General features: G+C 40.5%; 1 protein-coding gene across 1 annotated transcript in view; it reads right to left on the bottom strand.

Moving 5' to 3' along the window:
* Nucleotides 1-8,716: 8,716 nt before the first annotated feature.
* LOC121387247 (platelet binding protein GspB-like) overlaps nucleotides 8,717-14,014 on the bottom strand; it is a 14,686-nt gene continuing 9,388 nt past the window's right edge. Inside the window, exons 6-8 of the mRNA XM_041518272.1 lie at nucleotides 12,727-12,919; nucleotides 10,839-10,976; nucleotides 8,717-9,031 (exon numbers count right to left, since the gene is read on the bottom strand). Coding sequence (XP_041374206.1) covers nucleotides 8,717-9,031; nucleotides 10,839-10,976; nucleotides 12,727-12,919 — 646 coding nt within the window. The remainder of the gene's footprint in view (nucleotides 9,032-10,838; nucleotides 10,977-12,726; nucleotides 12,920-14,014) is intronic.

Here is a 14,014-nt window from a genome sequence, read left to right as displayed (position 1 = left end):
TGGATCTTTTATATGCACCATCCCACAGACAGGATAGCACATACAACAGCCTTTGATATACCAGTCGTGGTGCAATGGCTGAATCGAGAAATAACCCAATGGGCCCACTGACGGGGATCGATCCTAGACCGACTGTGTATCAAGTAAGCGCATTACCACTGCTACGTCCCGCGCCACCTAGTCATGGTACGCGACACCAACACCATCCCAAGTTGTAACTACATGCAAGGTTTGATGATCCTACTACTGTATATGAATTGAAAAAGATGCTCTGAAAACGAAAAAGTTTATGGACGGACAGACAGACAACGCCATACCATAATACGACCCGTGAAAGACGGATGTATATAAATATACTGGATAATTTTGGGGAAAACAAATAGAAGTTTGGGCTACTACAAAGGTTAGGACAACGAAAAACACTGGATATATTGACTGATTTTAGAAGCAAGAAAAGATTTATAATACAGTCACTGTGCTACATTTACAAATATATTCAAATACAATTTATATATTTAGCTGTGCATGTACAATTCAGTTTCTTGTTATTCTATTACCTGTCATTCATGCAATAACTTAGTCTTTAGTTAATTAGTGGCTAGACTAATTAAGAGTCAAACTAAATTTCAGAAATCAAGGACACTAGGGATTTTAATTGTTGCTCCCAGCTTAACAGCTGAGGACTATAAACCATGGCAATTATGTGTCAACAAATATATATATTGTATAAATATTCTATAGTCGAAGAGACCCAGTTAGACCAGCTCATTTCATTTCAACTTATTTTCGTGTTTATATCCAGTTAAGGTTCAAGCACACTGTCCTGGGCAAACACATCAGCTATCTGGTCTGTCTGTCCAGGGCAGTTGGTTAGTTGGTTAGTGGTTAGTGAGAGAGAAGAGAGTGTAGTGGTCTTACACCTACTGAGCCCTTAAGTACTCGCTCTGGGTGGGAGCCGGTACCGGGCTGCGAACCCTGTACCTACCATCCTGTAGTCTGATGGCTTAACCACGCCGCCACCGAGGTCGATGAAAGCAGCTCTGCTGTTCGTACCCTTGAGGTTCTCAATCGCAATGTCAACTCTATCGGGAGTCTTGTTTGTCATTCACCAAAGAGCTGATCCTAACCCTTGACGTTCTCAGTCGCAATGTCAACTCTATCGGGAGTCTTGTTTGTCATTAACCAAAGAGCTGATCCTAACCCTTGAGATTCTAAGTCGCAATGTCAGCTCTATCGGGAGTCTTGTTTGTCATTCACCAAAGAGCTGGTCCTAACCCTTGAGGTTCTCAGTCGCAATGTCAACTCTATCGGGAGTCTTGTTTGTCATTAACCAAAGAGCTGATCCTAACCCTTGAGGTTCTCAGTCGCAATGTCAACTCTATCGGGAGTCTTGTTTGTCATTAACCAAAGAGCTGATCCTAACCCTTGATGTTCTCAGTCGCAATGTCAACTCTATCGGGAGTCTTGTTTGTCATTAACCAAAGAGCTGATCCTAACCCTTGAGGTTCTCAGTCGCAATGTCAACTCTATCGGGAGTCTTGTTTGTCATTCACCAAAGAGCTGATCCTAACCCTTGAGGTTCTCAGTCGCAATGTCAACTCTATCGGGAGTCTTGTTTGTCATTAACCAAAGAGCTGATCCTAACCCTTGATGTTCTCAGTTGCAATGTCAACTCTATCGGGAGTCTTGTTTGTTATTCACCAAAAAGCTGATCCTAACCCTTGAGGTTCTCAGTCGCAATGTCAACTCTATCGGGAGTCTTGTTTGTCATTCACCAAAGAGCTGAGACCTATAGTATCTGTAATACTGTACGTTTCATGTTGTTAACAATGTTCCATGTTAGAAAGGAAAATACAACCTACAAACCAACTTATGACATCTGGTATTCATTTAACTTTCATTAAAACACAAGGAAAATTTACACTGTGTTAATATGTAAAATGTAATTGTTAAAAAGCTCTGTTAGTAGAAGAAATGTTTTTATTTAACGACGCACTCAACACAATTTATCTACAGTTATATGGCGTCAGACATATGGTTAAGGACCACACAGATTTTGAGAGGAAACCCGCTGTCGCCACTACATGGGCTACTCTTTCCGATTAGCAGCAAGGGATCTTTTATTTGCGCTTCCCACAGGCAGGATAGCACAAACCATGGCCTTTGTTGAACCAGTTATGGATCACTGGTCAGTGCAAGTGGTTTACACCTACCCACTCTCTTGCGCTCTCGATTTCAGTCGTTCCTCCCCCGCCCCCATCCCCAATGTCTATTTGCTTCTGCTGTGCGTGGTGATGAACACATACCCAGAGTTTTTAACATGTCAATCAACTTGTTTGTTTTCTTTTCATTTACTGCTATGAAGCAACAATTCAATTTTAAGGATGTTTTCCCCATGTGTGTGATTTTTGGCACGGCGCGGGCGTGGAAAACGGAAGATTATAAGACTCCATCATATGTGGTCGTGTGGGATAGAAAAAGTACACCTGAGGTCGTGAAAATTTCGACCCGGGTGTACTTTTTCTATCCCATATGAACGCATATGATGGGAGTCTTTTTCTCTCATTCATTCGGTAAATAAACCATTATTTTACACGAACGGACAAAGATGGCTGAACGGAAAATTATTTCACAAATTTATAAACTCTGGGTTTTCATATTGTACACCCCCAGCACCCACCCCTGGATCTGCACCTACACATGGAAATTGGCCCTAAACCAAAATATAAAACCCAAGTGACTGTAATCTACATATAGGTATAGTCCGTCCCATGTGCTGGGAACGCCCTTTTTCATACTATGAAATTTACTACAAGTTATTTATTTCTGAGCCGATTTATTTGCAAGTTAATTTTTATTATTATTTTTTTTTTTCCAAAACAATTTTACATTTCTTCTTCCATCAAACCAAACTGAAATTATTTAAAAACAAAACAAAAAACAACACCCCCCCCCCCCCCCCCCCCCCCCGCCACATTGTTATAAAATGATGGGACGGACTATATAGTTGAATAGAATACTTTTGGGGTGAAATCAAATGTGTTCATTTCACACACACATAAAATTATTAAAAAAGAAATTGGGATTGAAGAAATAAAATGAACAAAAACACACAATATGAATACATGATTTACAAAACGGATCACAATAATTATAAAACAATTATAAAATACATGTCATTCTTTACAATATGAAATAAATCACACATTTCATTAAATTATACAAGTTTAAAAAATGTTAATTTTTTTTGTAGGAATGATTTATTAATAATCGGCTATTGGATGTCAAACATTTGGTAATTGTGACATGTAGGCCTAGGCTTAGAGAGGAAATACGCAAATTTCCCCCAGTAACAAGGGGTCTTCTATATTCACCAATTTTCCACAGACAGGACAGTACATACCATGGCCTTTAATATACCAACTTTAAACTATGTTATAATAAAACGCTTGAATGTTTATATACTCTTCAAAAAAAGTAGGGAATCTGAAATATTAATGTTATACGTTTTGACCACAGCCATCCTAGTAAAGAACGTTCAGGTCTGTTTATCAACACACAAAAACACATTCCATAGTTTGCACATGCATCACGCAGTTTCCCCGTACACGTGCGTGAGGTGTCATTGTCGATTTTGAAAATTTCCAGGAAGGTCCATTAATCACTTTGGAAGATTATTTTTGCCAAACGTTTTTTATTTTGTTTTATACAGTTTTGTTTTTAGTCATTTTTATTGTTTGAATTTGCGATTTACTGATAAAAAAACATCAACTTTCAAATTTCACTTCTGACCCCAATCGTCCTTCAAGATCTTTAGTGGTCATAATACCTACTGTAATACTGAACTACCGGTTGTAATGTTTGCCCAATTAATTCACTATTATCATATAACCATTCCCCACAGCTAATATACCTTACAATTTTGGCAATTGTAAATTCTTATTAGAGTTCCCCTACCTTTTTTGAAGAGTATATTAATGTTGAACATCACTTCGGTTATGCATTTACATTATTTTGACACCCAGTAGCCGAAGTATTTTTCATTCATTCATTCATTCATTCATTCATTCATTCATTCATTCATTCATATACCAGTTATGAGTCACTGGTGAACATAGAGAGCAAAAACCCCCCACCCATATAATAAAGTTAAAGTTTGTTTTGTTTAACGACACCACTAGAGCACTTGATGTATTAATCATCGGCTATTGGACGTCAAACATTTAGTAATTTTAACATATAGTCTTACAAAGGAAACTCATAACATTTTTCCATTAGTAGCAAGGAAACTTTTATATGCACGATCCCATAGATAGGAGAGCACATACCACAGCCTTTGATATACCAGTCATGGTGCACTGGCTGGAACGAGAAATAGCCCAATCCCATATAATAAGACCACCTAGGGAATTCAATCGTTCGATCCAAGCACCCCAGGTGAGCACTCTACCCACTGAGCTAAATTCCGCTCCAGAAAATAATTAAGAATGCACAATGTAAAAAAAAAGAGAATAGAAAATACGATTGCCAACCCCCACGCCACTTAGGTAAAATCCACCCTAAATATGTATAATAAAAACCTCGAATATTCCCTCAGTCTCTGCATAGTGAAAACATATAAACATATAAACAAAGATGACATCCTGATCCAAATGAAAATACAGACAGCCCCAATCTAATTAAAATTAGCTCCACTATTACATGTGGACCCAGTGGAGCTAATTTTAATCAAATTAACACAGCCCAAGACATCAAAGGGGGAGGGGGTACAGGGGCATGTCCCCCCTAAAAATATTCTAAGTGCCCTCCTATTTACCCCTCTTTTAATTGGTCAATGTGCCATTTTGCCATTAGTCCCCCACCCCCACCCTACCCCCTCACATAATATTTCCAGGATCCGCTCTTGGACATTCTGAATACAAACAGGATTTCGATACTACGTGCCCCCCACTTTTCTTTTTTATCACATTAATGTTTGCCATTGTAACCAAAATCTGATATAGAGTTTGTGCTCCCATCCCACTCCCAAATCATTCCTATGTGCCTGACAGGGGGTGGGTAGGTATACAGGATGGAGTGTCTCCATGTATTTTGGGGGTGTATAGTCTAATGTTATGGGGAAAATAATACTTGATTCCCCATTGTATAATTTTCTTCATATATCAATCGCGAAGTATACTGATGGACAGAAATGAGGGAACACATTAATAGTGATGGCAAATGCTGTCTGCAATCGTCATTCACAGCACTGATCAGGAATTTAACCTTGTTCCTGGCAGTCAGTCCCACACAACTGTCAGACTTTCAATGCCACCTCACATTTCTTTTCTTTTTTAAAAAACTACTCTAGCAGTAAATTACATTAGGTCTGAAATACCACGTGTGTCCCCATCCCCCCACCCCCATCAGTATAATATGTCTAATATAAAATTTTGATAGTCTCTTGAGATTCAGTTGTGAAAATCGGGTCTTTTGATGATGAACTGAAAATAAAGAACAATATATAAATTATAATATAAGTTAAAGTTTGTTTTGTTTAACGACACCACTAGAGCACATTGCATGTCAATCATTTGGTAAAGTTTTTGACATAATATAGTCTTAAAGAGAAAATAAGTTACATATTTTTTCATTAGTTAAGGCTAAAGGCTAAAAGCACTTTACATGCACATTCAGAGCAAGCTGTTGTAGCGCACGCCTATACTGGGCACAGGGACCGGCCTTGGTCGGATCTCTCTGTCCAGGACAGGAAAAAGGTTTGTGTGGGGGGGGGGGGGGGGGGGGGGGGGGGGGGGTAGAGAAGGGACGCCTGCACGGGCAAGTGCAAGGGAGCACCAGCAGTCCAAGTATTGGTGACAGGCGGAGTGTTTCATTAGTAGCATGGGATCTTTTATATGCATCATCCCACAGACCGACCGCACATCAGGCGAGCGCTGTACCACTGGGCTACATCTCGTCCCACTAAACCATAGTGCCTGGAAGTTAACCATTTTACTAACATTCATTTACGTTATTACAGCTTTGTACTTTATACAAAAAACCCTGATGACAATGGTGATGATGATGATGAATTATAATAACGATGGTGATATTATAACAATGGTGATGATATTGTAATGGCGATGGTGATGATGACGGTGAGGTTATGATGATGCTGCTGCTGCTGATGATGATGGTAAAGATGATGGTGGTGATGATGATAATAATGATGGTGGTGATGGTGGTGGTGGTGATGATGGTGGTGATGATATAATGATGACGATACAGTTATGATGTTGATGATATAATGATGGTGATGATGACGAGGTTATGATGATGGTATTATAATGATATAATAATGATGATTGTCACAAGTCAAGGTTGTGATCTAGATTAATTGTGTAGATCACGCCTGATGGCCTTCTTTAACTTTCGATTTACTGCATTCCTCAATGTGTTAAACTAAGTGACAGACATCTGGGGGGATTTCTTAAAAATCCCCCGCCGGCAAATCTCCACCAAACACCCGCTCCACCCCTTCAGACAACAGACGTTGCCGCAGTAATAATAAGCGCCCAGCCAAGTCCTTAGGGTCAATGTCTGGACCAATGTCATTTCCTCCCAAATGAACGATAGCCAATGTTGGCCTAAACTTCCAACAGCTCCTGTACCAAATCCTCCGGTATGCGGTCAGACCGCATACCCCCCCGGCCAAAAAATCTACAAGTAGCAGGGACACGCATGTCGCCCCGGGTGTGCTCCCCTAGCCGTCTGACGTAACTGCTACCGAATACTTCTACTCTCTCCATACTGAACACCGATTAACAAATTACCAACCCTTTTTATCTTCCAAGACAAGATCGAGATTGCAGCAAATCAATTGGATAATCAATTAACCAATCAACTTAGCCAAGCAATCAACCAGGATAAGACCACTAATTACTATCTTCTCTCTTGCAGCACGCTCATTGGTCCAATCCAGCCAATCACGATCCAGGAAACCCACATGTATATATCGCACCATCATTCCCAGTCTGGAGCTCTACGCGTTAAGACGTGTTTGTTTCGCGTGTGCACACTGCACGTGCTTTCGTGTGCTCGACTTGGGGGGTCCTTCATTTCGTTGTTTTTGTCAGCGAAATGAAGTTTTGTACTGGGATGTATGCGGCCATTGGAACTGATTGAACGCTGGAACGCTTCTCGTTTCGACAGCCTGCACCACCAGGTTGGATTCTTTTTTAGCGAGATTCCTTGCCTCCACGTCATTTCTCCGTCTGACTGTCGACTTGGTTTTTTTTGTGACTCGTATGACGGCCATTCTGCAGAACGCCACGGTTGTTCGCGTTTAGTCTCTACATGTCCGAGCCTGTCCTAGCAGCACTGGAAGATTGACCGCCCCACTCTAAGAAGAAATAGGAAGCGGGGTCGGCCCCTACTACTATTTTTTTTAGACACTACCTTGCTTTATAGTGATACCATCTCGTATCCTCCGGAGTCGGGGCCCGTCCGCACCACTATACCAAACCATGACGACTGGACTATACCCTAGTCCGATACTCTCTCTCGTTCAGACGGATCCGGCTTCTCAAGATCTGTATTTCAGCACAGCACTACACCTTCAACGTCTATCGACTGTCAATCTAGGGGTTTTCTTGACGGGATGCAACCCATCTCGTCCCTTTAAGCTATGCACCCAAACGGCCTTAACGAGGCCACTCGCGTGGACATATCGATCGGACTTTAAACTTTTAGATCTGCGTTCAAAATTTTATGTCGAAATTACTTCTGTTTTTTTAATATTATTAAATAGTCCGATCCTCTCTTCTTTCTCTTATTTAATTTTGGACTGTCCTAAAATGCTCCAAATTATATAAATATTCGGCCAAGCAGTCAATTCTTTTTATTTTTGGCTTGTAACCTGAAGCTGAACAAAAGAATATCAGCCTCCCCCACCCAATCCCCAGATACTTGCTGCTGGTAATAACTTGGTACTTGGTGATGCCTCGACCAGAAGCAGTCAGGCCCTTTATAAGGGCCCTATGGGCAACCTAGGGAGACACCACAGCATCGTAAAGGTCTAAAATTAACTCTACTCTCGATTCACTGTATCAAAACCTATATTAGCTCGGCCATTTACCTTTTGACCGACCGTTCAAAATTGCGCCAAATTCCCTCAATCAAAATTGCGCACCCTTTTCTCTTTGGCATTTAACTGCTCCATTCAAATTCCATAGCACCACCACCACCCCCACCCGCCTGCTACCGATTTGATCGGGCTGCTGGTGCTCACTTGCACCTGCCAGTGCAGGCGGTCCCTCCTCTTCCCCTCCCCCCACCTTTTCTTGTCATGGACGGAGGAACCGGCCAAGGCCGGCTCTTGGGCCCACGACAGGCGTGCGCTACAACAGCTTGTTCTGAATGTGCACGTAAAACCCTATGACATGACATGACAAGAGTAGAGCGTGCACTACATCATAGGTCAGTGAAAGAAACGAACCGGAGCAGGTTATCTGGGTTAGAAGTAACCGTGAGTAAACATTAGTATTGTTTTGTGTGTATACCCTGTTGATGTAACTTGATATATAAGTTGTGTGTTTATTTGTCCAGTTTGAATATTGTGTATAACCAAGATTACCAGAGATTGTTATAAAATGTGTATAGAATTGTGATGAGAGTTATACTATTACAGTGACCGTCGAGGGGACCGTCTGATGCCTGAGTGGAGGGGTGCATAGCGCTATGGGTTGACATCGGCCCATATGATGGTAGACGGTTGGTGACACAACGTAAACGTCATCGCGGTGGATGACAACATAAACGTCGTCGCAGTGGATGACAACGTAAACGTCGTCGCAGTGGATGACAACACAAACGTCGTCGTGGTGGATGACAACATAAACGTCGTCGTGGTGGATGACAACGTAAACGTCGTCGCAGTGGATGACAACACAAACGTCATCGCGGTGGATGACAACGTAAACGTCGTCGCGGTGGATGACAACTCAACTCGTCGTGGTAGATGACAACTAAACGTCGTCGTGGTGGATGACAACTTCGCGGTGTGTTTTGAACTGTTAAGAACTAAAAGGGACTAACTGACGTAGTGGATTTTCTTGGGGTTGTGTAATTTGTTTGTGATTAGCGTTAAAGTATAGGGGTATTTTGGGATTTGAATGGAAGCGAATGAATGGAATAGATGTATGCTTGTGTGTTATAGGGTAAGTGGGGATTTTGTTTGTTTAGTGTAATAAATTGTTGTTGTTTTTGAAACTTCGTGTGTTGGTGGTTGTCACGGGGATTCTATAATTCCCGTAACCGAATAAAACACGATTATCAAAATGTCTCTCCTACTTGTATATCTATTAGATCTCTCTGTAACAGGCTGTTAAACCCTAGTATGGCTCGTCTCTAGGTATGATCAGAGATACGATCTTATATAAAGTATATATTAATATAGCACGCTAGTTGTCTAGAAACACAACAAAAACACAATACACTTTGGAATCTGTATTAATCTACGCTGACAAATGCACAGCCGTAGTAGTTAATTAATAACAGCAATAATAACAACCCAGAACTGATCACTTAATTAGTTAATCTCCAGGTGTCTAGTTACACAATATGCGAATCACTTCACCGTTACACCACACCCACACGTGTGATAAATGAGAAACGCTTCTAGGAGAAGTTAATTAATAAAGGAATTACAACACCATTCCTAACTGGTTAATTTTTAGTTAACCCTTACTACTCGTTCAGTAACGTGTGATAATTGAGGAACGCTTCCAGGGGAACTTAATTAATAAAGGAATTACAGCTCTATTCCTAACGGGTTAATTTTTAATTAACCCTAACTACTCATTCAGTAACCTTGTGACACAGAATTAATATTGGTACCTATCACCATAAAGACAATAACCCACAGTTTACCTAGGTCGTCTAGGATGACTGGCTAAGCTTTATATTACCAAATACTCGTATAATGTTAGAACAAAAAGTCTACGATTTACTTGGTCAGATGACCGAAGACACTGTCTAAAGAATATTGGTATAATACAGTATCAAAATATTTAAAGTCACATCAATCACATCAAGGTTATACACAGAGCAGAAATAAAAATATTTACCAAAGTCCAACGGACTACGTTCCCTGGGAGCCGTCCTTTTCGTTCTCCTAGATATCTCTAAATTCTAGCTATTTATTATAAATCAGAATACGCCTGGGGGTACAAGGCGGTACCTCACGTATCATCTCATATTCTACCTCTACTAGAGTCGGTATATTTCTCTCTGATCGTCAGTCTGGCTGTCGCCAACCGCGAGCAATCTCCTGGCCATAAACAGCACTACCGGAGATATTACGTAACTACTAGCCACATGGCCTCCGCACCTGGCTGGGTGTGTATTAGGCGTACCGATCGAGGACCGTCGCGCAGAAGTATTACGTAACAAGTTGCCCATCTGGGCTTAAGTGCAATGAAACTGCACACGGCCCTCTAACACAATTAAAATCGCCACAGGCGAAACAAATTTAAGAGCATGTACCGTCACAGTGGTCTTTTTAGTTGTCAGTTCGTGACGATGGTGGTAATGATAGTGGTCTTGATGATAATGACGATGGTGATGACGATGTTGAGGTTATAATGATATGATGGTGATGATGATGGTGAAATTATGATGATAATGATGGTGAGATTATGATTATGATGGTGATGATGAAGATATTATAATGATGATGCTCATGATGATGATGCTATCATGGTGGTGGTAATGATGATGATGATGTTGAAGGTGAAGATGATGTTGTGATGATGATGATGATGTTATAATGTTGCTGATGACGATGTAATTTTACTCACTGTGGTCTCTGTGTTGATCAATTCATACACAGATTTTTGATCACCTACTGTGTTTTCCAGGAGAAGACTGTCACACGTTTCAGACTTTCCAGTCCTATGTTCAACATCACGTGGTGTATCTGCGCCTTTACTAGTCCACTACAAATAAAAACATTAAAAAATGAAGCAATGCCTATATACATACATCAATGCATTTATCCATCCCTCCACCCATCATTGCACCTCTTTTTCCATCTGTATCTCCCTCCCACCCTCTATTCAACATCCTTCCATTCATCACACCACCCATCCATCCATCCATCCATCCATCCATTGATTCCTAAATCCATCCATCCATTGATTCATAAATCCATCCATCCATTCATCGATTCATAAATCCATCCATCCATTCATTCATCCATCTACCCATCCATATCCATCCATCTTCACCTAGGAGCAGACAGTCGTATGTCTAAAATGCCACTGACGTAGGAAGCGGAGTGGGGGTGGGGGTGGGGGGTGGGGGGGGGCCCATTGGGTTATTTTTCGTTACAGCCAGTGCACCACGACTGGTATATCAAAGGCCGTGGTATGTGCTATCCTGTCTGTGAGATGGTGCATATAAAAGATTTCCTCTTTAAGACTATATGTCAAAATTACCAAATGTTTTACACCCAATAGCCGTAGAATAATACATCAATGTGCTCTAGTGGTGTCGTTAAACAAAACAAGGGCTAGAAGATACATAAGCGTACGGATCAGAGGGATCAACTGCCACGCATCCCGCCCCCAACCAGTGCTGGAGCAAATCTTCGCATTCAGACAGAAACCACCGGCCTCGGTGGCGTCGTGGCAGGCCATCGGTCTACAGGCTGGTAGGTACTGGGTTCGGATCCCAGTCGAGGCATGGGATTTTTAATCCAGATACCGACTCCAAACCCTGAGTGAGTGCTCTGCAAGGCTCATTGGGTAGGTGTAAACCACTTGCACCGACCAGTGATCCATAACATAACTGGCCATGGTTTGTGCTATCCTGCCTGTGGGAAGCGCAAATAAAAGATCCCTTGCTGCTAATCGGAAGAGTAGCCTATGTAGTGGCGACAGCGGGTTTCCTCTTAGAATCTGTGTGGTCCTTAACCATATGTCGGGTCCTTAACCATATGTCTGATGCCATATAACCGTAAATAAAATGTGTTGAGTGCATCGTTAAATAAAACATTTCTTTCTTTCTTTCGGACAAAAACCATGCATAACAATTATATGGCAGTCTTCCTGAAAAAGAGGGGCAAGATGTAACCCAGTGGTAAAACGTTCTGATGAGCGATCTGTCTAGGATCGATCCCTGTCGGTGGACCCATTGGACTATTTCTCGTTCCAGCCAGTACATCACGACTGGTCTAATAAAGACCGTCGTATGTACGATCCTGTCTGTGGGATGGTGCATACAAAAGATCCCTTGCTACTAATTATAATTTTCTTTTTTTTTAATGTCTGTGACCCTTACCCAACGGTAGTTAAAATGTGTTGGAGTGCATAATTTAAAAAACCCCAAATTATAAATAAATAAATAAACAAATAAATAAATAAACAAATAAATACACAAAAATAAAATAAATACATTCAATTGTTTTTCTAAACAGGATTTTTGGAAATATTTTGAAATTTGAAAGGGGTACGTAGCCACCACAGCTCCCAACCCTCGATCCACTCCTGTATCTTTTTATTATTATTATTATTATTATTATTAATATCATTATTATTTTATCCCACTGCCCCGTTTCCTTTCTCTCCTTTGAATTCTGTCTCATTTCTACCCCGATCTGGCAGTCAGTCATTCCTATATTTCAACTTCGGTTGCTGTCCACCTCCACATCCCAACCCCTGTCTCTCTGCATACTATTATATTTACCTCGCTGTAAGCACCGCGGTTTGTCACTGGGCCGCCGAATGTGGTGCTACCTTTCAGTGGTGAGTTGTCGTTGTTAAAATATCCCGGCATTGCCATGGAAAAAGGTCGCCGATCATCGTTCTCTTGGTAACTCGATTTATGGGCGGAATGTGAAATTGGCCGAAAATCTATAGATTTATTCTCGGCGAATATGCTGTAAAAAAATAAAAAATGTTTTTAAAAATAATGTGTAAAGTTAACTTGTAAAGGTATATTTAATATAGGTCTGTTACATTATTTATTAAAGGGACAAACCCTAGTTTCAACACGTGAAAATTAACATTAAGTTTAGTTAATCTACAAACCTGTAGCACATTTGGATAAATTTACAACTGAGTGAAACATGAGTCTGTGACTTTGAAATGGTGAAATACCATCTAAAAATAGACTAAAACTCGACTCCATGACGGTTACTTCAAAGACGCAGGTGTGCTTTTAAAAATATGAGAAATGCATTTTGTGATATTAAAAACATCAGGATGACCAAAAACACATCGAATGTAGGGAAATGGATAATCTAAACAATAAAATCTAAGTAAAGTATGATTTCAGTTATCAAAAAACGGCTCTAATAATTACGCCTTTAGTGTTTAAAAACTAGGGTATATCCCTTTAATGTATATTTCTTCGCACGCACACACACGCACATGCATACACCACACACACACACAGGTACACACCACACACACACACAGGTACACACACACACACACACACAGGTACACACACACACACAGACAGTTCTCTCTTTTTGAATTCTTTAATTTTTCTTTAATGTAGGAACTTTTTATTTTTTTTATATATTCACCTTATTATTTAACCTCATTAAAATAAATCATTCAATAAATGAAAAACAAAAACTACAAAACCCCCACCATCATCAAAACGAACAAAGAAAACCCCCAAACAAGAGCAAACAAACACACACACAAAATCCCCCAACTAAAACAAATAAAAAGCTTGTCCAATAAAAAAAAAAAAATAAAAAAAAATCCCCCATCCAATTTTTTTTCTTCACAAATCCAAAATCCCACCAAAAACTATCTGAAAAAAGGACCTCCTTAATCCCCCCAAACCCCCCGCACACCCCTAAACAAAACAGAAACAACAACAACAAAAAACCCCAAACAAACAAAGCAAACCACCAGCTTTAGACTTTTCATGCAGTATATATAAAACTCACTCGTCTGCTTTCCCCCGACTTCTGCAGTACAAACAGATTAGCGCGATCACCAGCAGAAGGATGATT

The sequence above is a fragment of the Gigantopelta aegis genome, chromosome 13 (assembly GCF_016097555.1).
Source record: "Gigantopelta aegis isolate Gae_Host chromosome 13, Gae_host_genome, whole genome shotgun sequence".
NCBI lineage: Eukaryota > Metazoa > Mollusca > Gastropoda > Neomphalida > Peltospiridae > Gigantopelta > Gigantopelta aegis.
Note: the sequence above shows the minus strand (reverse complement) of the source record. Positions and strands in the feature narration are given on the sequence as shown.